Source organism: Podarcis melisellensis (assembly GCF_964234715.1).
Source record: "Podarcis melisellensis genome assembly, chromosome: 6".
Taxonomy (NCBI): domain Eukaryota; kingdom Metazoa; phylum Chordata; class Lepidosauria; order Squamata; family Lacertidae; genus Podarcis; species Podarcis melisellensis.
The window spans coordinates 49702867-49717279 of NC_138538.1; the positions used below are offsets into that span (position 1 = coordinate 49702867).

The window sequence follows — 14413 nt, forward strand, 5'->3', positions numbered from 1 at the left end:
CACCTCAGGAAAAGCCTACTAAGACAAGTCCACTGTGCTCCCTCTCCAAACCCCTCGAACACTTATCCGGGGAGCCAATGCTGCGTCTCCCCAGTTCCCAGTCTCCGCGGCCTCCAAAACACGCGCGGCGCTGGATCTCTCTCTCTCTCTCCCCACCCCCTTTATTCCTAGGAACATTAATGGGCAAAGAAAGAAGTTTCTCAATACTGTACTGTTGCCAAAGCAAAAAGCCAGTGGGACCCCTTCCGGATGAAAACTGGCCGACGTGTGGCTGCTCTTTACCTCCGATTGCTTGGGTGCAAGCGCGGGCGCACCAAGAGCTTCAACGCACACGCTTCCTTCCCCCGAGACCCCCGTCTCCACGCTCGACCGACATCCTGTCTGCCTCGTGGGCACGGCTCCTTTAAGAGGCGAGGCTTCAGAGGAACGCGGCGGGGCGTTTCCATGGAGACGGCGAGTTTATATTCCAGAGAGTTAGAGGGTGGAGGGGGCTCGCATAGGGCAAGACGCCTGGCCCTCCGCCCGGTGTCGCCGGTGAGGGCTACCGCAGTTATGTCCGTGGGTCCGTAGTAAGAGAGGAAGTGTGGGGAGAGTAAAAGGTCTGGGGCGGAAGTGGGCTCGGTGGGCCGAGACGTAGGTGAGTTAAGCACTGGGGAGCAACTATGGGGAGGGATAATGGGCAATAGGTTACATTTGGGGCTATAAACAACTACCTGACATTCAGAAGACATCTGAAGGCAGGGTCCCCTGAAGTTCAGGGAAGTTTTTAATGTGTGACATTTTAATGTATTTTTAATCTTTGTTGGAAGCCGCCCAGAGTGGCTGGGGAAACCCAGCCAGATGGGCGGGGTACAAATAAATAACAACAACAACAACAACAACAACGATTAACGGGAATTAGTATGACTCTCAAGGTTAATGTGAGGGGATGAGTTTGGTATATGGCGAGCAAGAAAAATTATATGCTCTTATAATTTGTAACATGATTTGTAGACAGTAGTGCAACTCAGGGGGAAAGTACAGAGCACCACAAAAATGGGGTGCCTCAAATGGCCATTCTAGAGAGTGTCAGGTGATGGAGTCAGGAACAAACGACCTGTGGCAGCACCTGGGCTGGCATGGGCATGTTGTGGTCTATTGGCGCTGATGGTAGTCACAGCGGCATCCTTGTTTTCTACAACAGTTTTAGTCAGAGGGTCGTTAGCCAGGCATGTACATGGCACTCAATTCTATTTTTTACTTTTATTTTCATCCTTGGTGCTCCCCCACCCGAATAAACGTGTTTAACATCAGGGCAGCAGAAGCAAATTCCATTGTATTCCTGTAATGCTAGTGCTATGACTTAAGTGAGTTTAGAATGTGAAACTGTACATGCTCAGAGTATTTCACAACCATTTATCTATTGTGCTAATGTATCAGGAATGTAGGAGCAGTTATAAAACATGGGAATGGCTTAACTGACAACTGACAAATGTAGTATGTGTGACTGTCTAATGGGAGAGGGGTGTAAAACCATGGATGTGGCCAGGATTTTAGTTGGGGAGGGACAAAGTTGTTGAGCTTTTCTTGGGAAATCATGGGTGAAAATACCTCATAAATAGGACATTGCGGGGGGCCAGGCTTCTGTTGGGGGGGGCAGAACCTCACATAATTGAATACTTTCAATGGTTTTCAATAATATTTGTGAATCTCGGGAGGACAGCAGCCCATGTGTAAAACCATTAAGTTCAGTGTCTAAAATTACCTAGGTGCACCACTGCATGTTGCACCAAGTACAGTAGTTGTGATGTGGAGCTTCTACTCACTGTCTCATTGGCACAATCTTTTTTTCCTTTAAAGCCTCATTTATCGTGGAATCGGATACAGCACCCATGTTGCCCTTGCCTGGTGCATCTGGGGAATCCTTGCAGTCCGTGCCATCACTCTGGACAATGGTAGAGGAACAATTAGCACCCAGTGAGAGGCTTGAGGCGAAAGCTATCTTGGGTCATGGCCTTGTGGAACGGAGCTTGGAACTTCATGCTGAGGTTAAGTACCAAAATACTGGATCTCCTATTCAAAATGATTCACAAAAGAGCAGAACAAACAAACCACCTCTCTTACTACACAATTTAGAAGTGGCTGGTGACAAAGGGATATCTGAATAAAGCATCAAATCTAGGTTTCATCAGCTAAAGAGGCAGCACTAATTTTGTAAGGGGATTTGACTGATGAAAGGGCCCGCCTTTCATGTCTATAGATTTGAGTGGAGTGGACAGTGCTAAAATTGAGTGGAGCTAAGGGAGGGCTTATAAATTGTATTAAGCCCCCTTTCACTGAGCAATGGCCACTAGTTTTGGCATACATGCATTTTCATATAGAGTAGCATTCATGTGTATGATAATCTTGTATGGAGAAAACCTCTGGTTTGCCACTTACATCTGCTTTGAGTGCTGTTTAATTTAAGTGAAAGGAAAGCATATCTGAGAAGGCAAGTCAAGGAGGGGATAAAATATTGCAACCACCCCCTCCCTGTTTGACAAGGTCCCCATTTGCCAGCTCCCAGCTCAGCTGGTTCCTAATGCTTGGCCAGAGCCCCTAATCCATGCTATTCCAGGCCCTTTGTTCTCCTCCAGCCATTCATGCCCTTTCTTTATTCAGCATGGTCCTGACTGCAGCTGAGAAGAACAGTAAACATCCCAGAGGCTTTTCACATGGTAATTGCCTTACCTCCTCCTGAAACCAGAAGAGCAAGCACAGCACACCCTGACAAGATGGCACCTTTTTCACTCTATCACTTCTTCATGTTAGAGCTTTGCTTGAGATCCAGCCCCCCCCATTGTGATTAGTGACCCCTCCCCAGCCTTTATGGGGTCTCTCACCTGGCTGTCTATTACCTCTTCATCACAAGCCTGATAAATGTAGCCCAGGTACTGCCTGTCTCCCTGCTGTGTTCTTGTATGTGTCTCTGCTCCCCTCCCCAATTGGATATCTGAGAGGCCGCCCAGGGAAGCAGCTGTACCATAACGTTCCTCTTGTGGATGTGTGGGGCCAGAAAGGGAGTTCTGGCGCTCGCCTGCCTTACAAATATCCTGCAGATATTTTTGCGGCATGACCTTGACTTTCCTCATGGGGGGAGGGAGAGAATGATTGTGGGTGGGCTGTCTGCAGCTTTGCACCTTTTATGGAGTGTACAGACGGCAACAAAGTAGTGCCCTCTTGCCAGCTACATTGGAATGACAGTGTCCTGGCTGGTGTTCTTATCTTCCGCAGCCAACTTTGCCCATTTTCTGCAAAAGAGTTGTTTTTTTAAAACCTAAAAACTTCACTCTTAATCCTAAAATACACTTCACATAAACTAATAGCCTCATAGTCTGTTCCCAGTCTTTGGGGAGATGCAACGTTTTACTGAATTCAGTGTGCTCTCACACACATTTATCACATTTGAGGCATCTTTTATTCCCCTGATGTATGACATACTTCCAAAAAGTTGTCAGTTCCCTGACTGTGGCCTTTATGAAATGTAATTGTCTACCATCAGGTGAGTAATTAACTCATGGCTAGGTATTGGTTTTCTTTTCTTGCAGGCAGGCACCTGGCTTGATTTCCAGGTGTGCAGAATACCAATACTGGGAATGGGAGTGCAACGTGTATTTTTAGGTTGTGTCAGTGCTCCATCATTTGGGGAGGTGGAGGGTGGGGGAAAGATTACTTTGAGAAAGTTACTGCAGTTTGTGTCAATGTGCACATGTGTGAATTTCTGCATGTGGCAATGCACTCCAACCCCTTCCCTATTTACAGGTGCGGACACTGTTGGAATTACATCAGGAGTTGCAGTCAGGCTGCCTTGGAGTGGAGCAAAGCCCACTGCAAGCGGATGACAGCTGGGCCTTGCTGGCAGCTCCCCCCAACCTCAAGGAGCTGGTCAGGGAGGAGATCCGCCTTCTTCTAATTGGCCTACAGCAGAAGGCATCGCAGGAGGGCAGGTACTGGAGATTGGAAGAGAAGGGACTTGAGAGAATTAAGGGCTGAGCTGAGGGGGAGCAGGTAGTAGGGATAGAAGAAAAGCAAGCAGAATATCTTAGGACCTGAAGCCTATTTGATATAAAAATGAGCCCATTGGTTTCCAACTGATGTGGCTGGTGGTATTTATGTGTGCGGAATGGGTGAGTTTTATATCATCTTTTGGCCAAAGCAGTCTAGATTGAGGAAGCCATAACTATTTGTTATGAGAGGCTTAGAGTTTCATGGGACAAATCAGTTAGGAGGCTAGACAATAACCTGATTGTCTCTCTTAACAAGAACAGGATGAGGGAAACCTCTGATTCCACTCAGATATAAATAAGTCCAGTGCCACCTAGTGACTAAACTATATATTTACACTATTTATACAGTATTCTTTCTCCCTTTGCCTTCTAAGGGTGACTGTTCCAGAAATGCTTACTAGGAAATATCAGCTCCAATGCAATTTAATTGGCAGTTCCAGTATAGTTTCAACATGATTGCCACTCGGATGGCCAATGTCCAGCAAAAATAACCTGTACCAAACATATGTTTGCACCACACACCTCCATCTGTAACTTGCGCTCCCATTCAAGTGCAGCTTGTCAGTTTGTGTGTCTCTCTAGTCTTTTTTATATGTAGAATTAATTCCAGCCTTACATTCCCATTCTTTGGGTCTCAATCATATAACCTTTGTCATTCCCACTTAGCTCCCTTACATCATGCAGGAATTGCATTGCTGAGCGCTTCTATCAAGAATGCCAGTCCTGCTAGTGCGTTTGTTTTTTATGGTGTGTTCAGTCCATAGCCTGAGGCTGAGATTATGTCCCACCTCCAAGTTCAAAGTGAGCATTCATCCAAGTGAGCACTGGGATCAGCACCTGCTGGAACCCTTGCCTGAGGATTTGCTCCCTGCCTTAGCCCTGTGTAACCAATGAATAGTTCAGTGAAGGCACGGATTAGAACAGGCTGGCTAGTAAGGGATGAGCTCTCAAACTCCTCATGCTGGAGTTGTTTGTACCATGTTGCCGTATCGGAGAATCCCTTCACACCCTTCAAACCTTTCTACTATCTCTCAGTCACAACCTGAAATTCTGCATTTGTTACTTACTTTCAAATAGCTCCCCTCTTGTTGAATTGACATGAGCACAGGTCATGGCTCCCTGTGTTCTGCCTAGAACTGGGTGGTCCAATAAATGGCCTGAGGGCTGCATGTGGCCCTCAAGGCCTGTTTTGTTGGCCCGAGCAACATTTGACACCCTCCCCAGCCCTCATGCTGCCTTCCCAAAGCCAGATAAACAAGGCACTAGGCTTAGCGAAGGAGGTGTACAGGATCTGGCAGGGTCCTAAAGTCCTCCTGTCTCCTACCCAAAGCCTAATTGCTACTTCCCTGGAGTGCTCTAGGACCCTCCCAAAGCCTGTTGTCTCACTTAGCTGGCTTTGGGAAGGCAGGGCAAGGACTGGGGGGTGGCATCAAATTTTTGCCTCAGTCTCCCCACTGCACAATACAGTATGTGTTCTGTTGGTTCTGTGTCAAACTACTTTTGTGGTCTACCTTGGTATGGAAAATTGGACCTCACTGGGCTCTTTAGTCCAGCTTGTTTTTCCTTTTAGGCTTCTATTCATTCCAGCTACTGGGTGGTTTTGTGACCCTGCACTGCCACCAACTGGTCTTCTCTTGTCCTTGTCAGCCCAAAGACTGGGGATGAACAATTGCCTTATAGCTGTATGTTTTCTGCTTCACAGGAACCAAGATTGTGCCATCGCTAAATACAGCCCTCATGTGGTCACCTTTGCATTGAAGGCAAATGCTGGCAATAGTCAGTCTTCATCTGGGAGCAGTGCTCTAATCAGGTAAGACTGAAGGAAGCTGCAGCCTCCACACAATGAGCCTCTGGCCTGTGACTTGTTCTTACCCGGAACACCATGAACTGTATCACCACAGGAGGTCTCAGAATCCAGGACTGATTTTGTCTGTAGGAAGCCTAACACCACAGAGTGCCATATGCCATAGACTTAGAAACCTAGCAGCGATAGGTTCTTTTTGCATCTATGGGCAGTTTGGGGCTGATCACTATTATCCCATTTGATCCTTATACAAGTTCCAGGAGCGGGGTCTTGCAATGAGTTGGCCTCCCTGCTGGTTTCAGTCCCATTGTGGCATTAATCTAGAAATGTGTTTGCATTATTTATATAGATATGCATATTATGCATATGTAGAATTAGCAGTGGTGTGCCCACTCAAATTATAAGTCTCCATTTTGGATAGAACCTTAATGTTAAGTCAGAGAGGCTGTGAAATTACAGACTCAGCCAGCAAAGATGGGGCAATACCAATGGGGTGGGGTGGGGAGACTCACTGAGCAAGCAGAAATCTTTGTGCAGGGCTTCCACTGACAGAGATGTAGGTGAATCCCACCCCTAGTATGTTTTCCTTTTATATCTAGTTGAAGAAACCAAGAGCAGGTTGGTATGCGGAGGTACAGTCTCTCAAACATCTTGGTGAGGTTCCTGGGCATATCAGCTCCAGTTTCTGTGGTGTTAAGTACCACCTGTAGGTGAGTTTCAGAATGAGTTCCCTTCTTTTGGCTGATATGGACTTAAAGGGAGGTATAGACCACATTCTAGTCCATTGGGTGGGGTTAATTTCATAGCCTATATCATGCTCCCATGGTTCTTTGATTGCATCAGTGTTGTGGGGATTTACTTTAGTTTGTTTTGGAGAAATGGGTGTGCTGTTGTGGGGATGTTTTCGATGGTATCCCCATGAATTTTTGTTCTTCTGCAGTTATGGTTGGCATGGTCAGCCCTGTTAGGAATCTTCTGATTTCATGTTCAGGTGGGTTGCGGGAGGTGTATAGGTTGGCATAAAATTCTGAGGTTATTTCTTTGGTGGTGGATGTTAACGCAATCGTCTTTTATAGTGACACAGTATATACCGTATTTTTCGCTCTATAACACGCACCAGACCATAACACGCACGTAGTTTTTAGAGGAGGAAAACAAGAAAAAAAAAATCTAAATGAAATAGTGGATATATGATTTTTGTGGTTCATGCTGTGGCCACAGACATGTGATCTGACAGTGAGTTTGGAGTAGCCCAATGCAAAAATCCTGAGGATCCATGTGGATCCATGCTTTGTAACCACGGGGGAGGGAAGAAAGGGGAACCATGGATCCTGTGCTCACGACTGCAGCAAATCCCCCCCGCCACCCGCAGGCATTCGCTCCATAACACGCACAGTCATTTCCCCTTACTTTCTAGGCGGAAAAAAGTGAGTGTTATGGTGCAAAAAATACGGTACTTGTTTTGAGTGATTCCCCCCCCCCCCCGCATCTGTTTGCTAGTAGTCTGGAGTTCTTCCCTCCATATTCGTAAAAGCATTGTTTAGGATATAGGATGTTAATCATTGTTTTATTGATTTCTGGAGAGTCAATTTCCCTTCTTTTTTGTTCTATGAATTTAATGAGGGTTTTTTTGGCTCCTGTTTGTTTGTAGTGTGATGACAAGGTTGAAATGTCTTGTTCTAATTTACCAATTTTTGAGGAAGTTTGTTTTTTAAGGGATGTCCTCTCCTTTATGTAAGCTCCTCTGATGACCACTTTCATTGTGTCCCAGAGAAGGGGGGTTGCAATGTCGTCTACATCGTTGTCCTTAAAGTAGTTTTGGAGAGTTTTCAAGAGACTCTCTAGGTAGTTCATTTGTGGTTAGGATGGGGCTGAAGGACCATGATTGGGTGGTTTATGCTTCCTCTCCTGTTAGGAGGGTTGCTTCTACTGGGGCATGGTCTGTGATTTTAATGTTCTGTGTCTGAGTCCTAAGAAGCATGCTAGTTCGGTTTGATGAATCCCTGTCCTGTGACAGCCATACAGAGAGGATGGGAGTACAACTTGTTGAAAGAGACTAGGGGTCCTGGAAAGAAAATGACTGACATCCCCAACCAAATTCTGTTACCTGATCCTTGTGCCAGTGTCCCATTCAAGCTTTGTTTAGTGCAGGAATGCCCAGTTGCAGGCATCAAGCCCGTCTGGTCACAGGAAAATGCAAGTCTCACCCAATTTCTGTTTCCTTAGGCCATTATTCTCCAGAACCACTAATCTGGAATCCTTCTGTAATAAACTGAATATTGCCCATATCAGTGAGGTAGCCTCTCAACTTCGGTAAGTTTTTGCTCTATTAGGTTTTTTATTTGCACAAATATTGTAAGAGGGAAGAAGGCACAAGAGGGTTACAGGTATCCGTTGCAGGTGTCTGGAAGGCAGATATAACAGAAGACCTTGTGTCTGAGAACAGTAAACTCACTGCAGAGACAGAAGGGAAGCTGGGGATGGCATTGTGTGAAAATGTGTGCAGATGGACCCAAGCAGCTTGAATTCTACCTTCTAACTCTCCCCATCAGCTGTCTCCCAGTCTGGCCTATACCACAATCATGAAGACAAGGAGGGGCAAGAGTCTCTTTCCAAACTTCCTCTGGGTACAGATATAGTTTCTATGGCACATTTTGCTCTGTGTAATTGCAAGGAGTGAAGCAGATGAAACAACAGTTGTGGCAGAACTTGGTGGGAAGGGCATAGCATAAAAAGGTGGGAACCTCAAGAGAAGGTCAAGAAGCAACACAGGAGTGTGGTGTCTAAGCCATACATAGTCTTGGCTCCCAGTGCAGTCTCCAGTGGGGAACACACAAAGGGCTTTGTAAAGATTCTTCCATCTTGTGCCACTGGGCATCCTGCATATTCCAGGCAGTATGTATAGTTATTGAAGGGAGCTTGCTCAAGTCCACCCTCAGAAATGCCAGAAAGTGTTCAACAGCAGAGTACAAAACAAGGTTTAGAAACACTGTCAGCATTAGAGATACTTGTGCCTAGTTACGAACTGTTTCAAAGAAGTGTGGTTTTCTCTTCACATCCCTAGCAACATGAGCTGCCATTGCAAGCAGATGGTGGCTATCCTCACATCTAACTTTCATTTGAATTGCCAGCCCCCACATTGGGAACGTAAACAAAAAGTGAGGAAGATGTGGAGACACCAAGTCTGCAATGCTGGCAATTGTTTTCTGTCCCAAATGTATCACCTCCTTTGGGTCTCACTGGCTGTACTATTTTTTCTAGAACCTTGCTAGAGGATGAGTGCTCTGATCTGGAAAGATACATCCCCTATTTACAGGTAAGGGCTGAACCCTTCTCATCTCAAGGAGGGTCTCTAGAGTTCCTCATAAACAGTGTTTCTCCCATGCGCTTCCAAGCATCTGCTTCAAGTTTTGGCCAATAGGTCTGTGAGACTGGTTTTTGTTGCAGCTTGGGTAGAGCATCTGCAGCAACATTTCCTCAGCCCTTCTAGACTATTGTGTAAGAACAGAGGCAAGGCTCTGTGGGATCTGACCAAAGCCCCATCTAGTCTAGCACCCTGTTCTCACAGATGCTTATAGAAAACTTGCATGCAGGATATCCCCATGGCACATCATCTAAGTTGGCACCCATCCCTATATCTCATGGGGGCAAATTCCATAGTTAACTTTTGTTTGTCCTGAATGTTGCAACCATCTTCTTCATTGGATGGACCCAAGTTCTAGTATTACTGCTCTCATGTCTTCCCTCCTGCCCACGTACATAGGAGCTTGGTCTCAGAGCTGTATCTACAAAGCTGTTCCCATGGCTATGGCAGCCTGGGTTAGAACAGGCCTTGGGTCAGAACTCTTGAGAGGAGTGACAAGGGTGTTTGGCTTCCATACCAGTTCTACAACTGCCCAAATAGCTAGCTTTTTTGTCTCCTTCCCAAATCTGGGGGACAGGGAGCAGCTGAGGAAAGATGTGAGTGGCAGGAAAACTGTTATGATGATTTGGATGTGAAAACACCATCACATTGGGCTGCAGGACTGCTGCAAGAGTACTTCCTGTCACCAGTGTCTGATTATTATTATTATTATTATTATTATTATTATTATTATTATTTTAAAAACACACCTTTGCAGCAGTACACCCATAGTGCTGAGAGCTGCCAAGTTATGAAATCACAGTGACTTGTGACTGCGGAATCAGGGTCAAAAGAATTGTTGAACTGCAGTTGGCATGATCATCTAGTCCCAATGATCATCTACTCCAACCTCCGGCAATGTAGGCTATCCACTGCTAGAGCATCCCTGAGAAGTGGTCATTTAGCCTCTGCTTAAAAGCCTCTAGCAAATGAGAACCTATTAAGTCAGCCCACTAAGTTTCTAAGTCAGCAACCTGACAGACTATTTTCCAGAAGAATATGAAACGAGCGTCATCAGCTGAAGGGACTGGATATGCTGGTGTGTATCCATTAGCTTTCTGCAGTGACTGGGGCAACTAGAAGGCTGGGAGGGAAAGTAAGGTATTTAATACGGGAAGACATTCCAACACGAGGAAAACCTGTAAGCAGAGACATGTACATCTTTAAGAGAAATTGTATAGTTAAAGGTGCAGCTTCTTTCTTCTGTGTTGTGTTTCCTATAGCATTTTTCATGTTCCACAGTGCCAACTGGAGGAGGTGCATCAGCATGCTACAGAGCTGCTAGAGGCAACACATGAGCCCACCATGGCTGGTATGAAGAACCCGAGTCTCGGATAAGGCCAGGCTGGGAATTGGGGAAGGGATGCAGCATCATGGTGCCTATAGCCATCATCTTTAGGCAGGTGTTGCCAAGGAGAGGCGTTTGCAGTGGGGCATGGTCTCTTTGTGAGTGCCAGCCCCAATGCTCTTCATGATTGTTGCTTCCCCCAACCCCCATGAAATAGGGTCTTCTCTCCGCAGAATTACAAGAGGAGAAACGTGCCATGGAACGGGATTTGCAGCTAAGCCAGCCTAAGCCAGGCACCAGCCCTTCCCTGATGTCGAAACATCTTGGGAGTAGCAGCTACCAGCCGCAATTCAGGTGGGCCTGCAAGCACCAAAGCTATGATACCATGAAGCTGCATAATATTATAACTGAGGGGTAGCTGTCAAACTGGCGCCTGCAGCAGAGAGGTGCAACCATAGTTCAGGGTTGGTTTATTATTCTATGGCAGGGGTCACCAACGCAGCACCCTCCAAGTGGGGCTGTTGGGAGTCTAACATCTAGAGGGGGCATCTTGTTGGCTCTTTGTGCTGTATGGTCTCTAGCATACCTGCCATATTTTAAGTAAAAATTCTGGAGTTTGTTCTGCGCAGGACCCATTAGTTCTGCTGTAGTGACTAAAGCTTTTCTCTCCTTGATGCTTTACATGGAAAGATGCTTGGTCAACACCTCCTGCTTCTTGGTAACCCCTTCCTTTCCCTTCGCAGTGGCTTGAGAGGCTCAGCAAAAGGACCAAGCTTTGGAGAGGTCAGTCCTGCTTCTTCACCAACTCTCAGAGACCAGGCTTCTCCTTTATGCCATCAGGCACTACCCCGGCAGGGCCACTCAGCACGAGGGTCCTATGGATGGCCGCAGCGAGATGGTGAGGAACCCAACCATGCCAGGAAGGACAATGATGTTCTGTTGCCCAGACCTGTGCTGCCAGTGCCTCTGAAAGGGGGCAGGATTGCTTCATCCTGCGGGCTGGCAGTAGCAGGGTTGGACCATGTCTTCCACCCCACGCCTCCTACAGAGCCATGCCCAGTGCCCCGCTTCTGCCCTCGCACTCGGCTGCTGCGATGCAAAGGACCCAGCTAGGGAATGGAGAGCTGCCGCCTTCCCTTAAGTACCCCATTTCCCGCTCCCATGCTGCAGAGTCTTCAAGGGACCTAGCCCTGCAGCATCCTGTGCCTCAAGAGTTGCTGCGGTTGCCTTTTGCTCATCCTTGTGAACAGGGTCAATGGGATTCCAGGGAAAGCGAAAAGGCAAAGAACTGCATACACACAACCTCCCCCAACCCATGAATGCAGATAAACTACTTGCAAGTGGGACCCATGCCAGTGAGATGCTTCTTCTCCTTCTTGTCCACAACACAGGACAGTGGGCCTTGTGGCAGTGAGGCTGTGAACCCAACCCACACCTTCCCCATTCCTCCACGCACACCAAAGAACTGTACCACCCAAGGTTCAGGAATATAAATTTCATTAAAATCTATCAGACTTTAAAAATCTACAACTGGAAGAGTCACAGTATGGGAGACGCGTCACAATTATTGCTATGAACAATGAGGCGGCAATGCTAGCTGCCGCCTTCGACACAGGAGGAAAGGACAGACACGGAACCATGCATTAAATAGTGCAGCCTTGGCGCAGAGGAGGGAAGGTCTGGGGGCTTGCGGCTTAGGGCAAAAGTACCATCATGGCATGGAGCCATCTGTCCCCCCTCTCCCTCTTAACTGCTCACGATGCAGACGTTTGGCACTTGAACGCTGGCTGCTATGCCCATGCCACCGGCTGGAGCAGGTACCACGTGGGTAGGAGCCAGGTGTGCCCTTGCTGTTGGCACCATGGCTACACCGCAGCAATCGTGCACGGCTGGGAGCTGAGGGGTGCCCCCCGACATGCACTGTTTGGCATTGGTTAAGTGAATTGGCATCGGGGTACAAGACAGGATTGTGGCTGCCGGGGTCTCCTGTCTCCTCCACCCAGGCGTTTCTAGGGGGTAAAGTGCAGGCAGCAACACTGACATGGAAACACGGGACGGTGAGGCCAGAAGACGGAACCATTAGTACCTCCTACCCATCTGAGGCAGCACAGGCCCTGCTTTGTGTTAGGGAGAAAAGCCATGGAGCTGGAGACGGGGCTGGTGCCTATGGCCAACTTCTCCATGAAGCTAGCAGCTTCTGCCCCCACCACTAGTGGAGAAGTGGGCCACATGGAACCCAGGCCTGGCCAGGATAGCCTTTAGGGAAGCTTGTGCTTTTGCTCTATGTGTGTGTGTGTGTCTTTCCCACCTGCAATGGTGTGGGCAGGACTTGGCACATCATCTGCTCTTAGCACCATGGTTGGCTCTGTCCCTTTCCCTGTGGGATAGGGCAGAGCTAGGTCCCAATGGTCTCTTACCTTTGTGGAGACCCCATTCAAATTAATTTATTCCCTTTAGGGGAAGAGTGTAGAAAAGTGCTTCAGAATAACAGGCTTGGGGGAGCATCCAGAAGATGCTGTCTAGACCAGGAATGCACACCTGGGCAAAATCTGTCCAGTGGGTTGCGTGTGCTGCCCAGAGTCTGTGGCACTGCCCAAGATGTCTATCATGGTAATACGGTGCATCCAGCCTCTCAGCTGTCACTTTTTCTATTTGTGAGAGATGCTGTTTGCTTATGTTTCGCTCTGCAGGTGTGCGATTCTGGAAGGTGTGCAAATAAGGCTCAATATTAAGATCAGGAGGGAGACAAGTGCATATTTTTGTTCATGGAGTTGTGATCCTCCCATGCTCTTGCAACCCAATTAAAGAGAGCTCTCCTGCCCCCTGCCCACCCACCCCAATCATTAACCTGCCAAATTCAATACTAAGGTTCTAGCAGGAACGTTTCTTATCATGGGAGACCATGGCGAGAAGTGCAAATTGGTAAGTGCTGGGGAAGCTAGCTTTCCTTTCCTAGGTGGGGAAGCTGGGAAGGTCTGTGCAGTGGTTGGGGGGGGGAGGTGCAGTCTTAAGTGCATCTCTGGAAAAGCCCTCGCAGGGGCAACAGCCTAGCTGAAGGCTGCCTAGCCTGTGGCCAAGCGATGCCTAGAATGTCAGGATTAACATTTACAATTACAACCAACCCTCTTGCCCTCCCCCCACCCCAATCCCCCATTTGCTTATCTGTGGGGCCAGTCCCCAGGGCCCTGATCCAGGGCAGTATGGGGCATACCACCCCCAATAGATACCAGACCCCCTGGGCCCAGGTGCAGCTGCCAGAATCCACCCCCAAAGGGGTTGCTGAGCCAGCGAGGCTCCAACCGACCCTCCTCCTGGTGCCCTTTCCCAAGGCACCCCCAACGGTTCAGCCAGTACACACCCTCCCCACCCCTGACCCTGGTCCTGGTTGCGAATTGGGGCCATCCGAACATGACTGTAAACATGAGGGTTACAAGATGGCACGGGGGCACTAATGAGGTGGGTGGGGTTGGAACTCACAGCCCCTCCCCCAGAGTCCGGCGCAGCCCGGGAGCCAGGGCTCCCCCACCCAGTGGGGGGCGCTGTCATATATCTGAGCAGAGTAGGGTTTGGAGAACCAGGGCAGGTGGGAGAGGGGAGGTGCAAGGAGGGCTCCCTGCCCTGCCTCCCAGGCTCATGTTCAGATCTTGGAGTCCTGGCTGTGGGTAGAGCCGTTGGTTCCCACGGTGATGGCAACAGCCACGCCAGCCTCGTCGCTCTTGGGCTTCTCGGGGTTCAGCAGCTGCACCTCCAGCTGGGACTCCGTGGAGGAGCTGAGTACTGGCGCATAGCGGCCTTTCCGGTGCTCCATAAGGGCTGGGCCCCACTCGCGGCTGGGACGGGTAGCGTTTTTCAAACGCTGCAGGGAGACAGGAGGCAAGGGAGCGGGTTAGTGG

General features: G+C 48.3%; 2 protein-coding genes across 6 annotated transcripts in view; one reads left to right on the top strand and one right to left on the bottom strand.

Moving 5' to 3' along the window:
* Positions 1-386: 386 nt before the first annotated feature.
* CCDC24 (coiled-coil domain containing 24) lies at positions 387-12050 on the top strand. 2 transcript variants are annotated; one of them, XM_081914775.1, is made up of 9 exons: positions 387-534; positions 1840-2027; positions 3781-3965; positions 5728-5835; positions 8056-8142; positions 9091-9145; positions 10475-10544; positions 10754-10874; positions 11264-12050. In XM_081914775.1, exons 2-9 carry the CDS (start codon positions 1872-1874, stop codon positions 11631-11633), a joined length of 1152 nt encoding a protein of 383 aa, XP_081770901.1. In that variant the 5' UTR covers positions 387-534; positions 1840-1871; the 3' UTR covers positions 11634-12050. The 2 variants fall into 2 exon arrangements, with proteins under 2 accessions (XP_081770901.1, XP_081770902.1); XM_081914776.1 differs by having other exon boundaries at positions 440-534; positions 1867-2027.
* The window catches only part of SLC6A9 (solute carrier family 6 member 9), a 53907-nt gene continuing 51494 nt past the window's right edge, over positions 12001-14413 (bottom strand). For all 4 annotated transcript variants that reach the window (XM_081914752.1, XM_081914751.1, XM_081914750.1 and 1 more), the window contains one exon: positions 12001-14376. In XM_081914752.1, the coding sequence (XP_081770878.1) occupies positions 14158-14376 (219 nt within the window). In that variant the 3' untranslated portion in view covers positions 12001-14157. The remainder of the gene's footprint in view (positions 14377-14413) is intronic.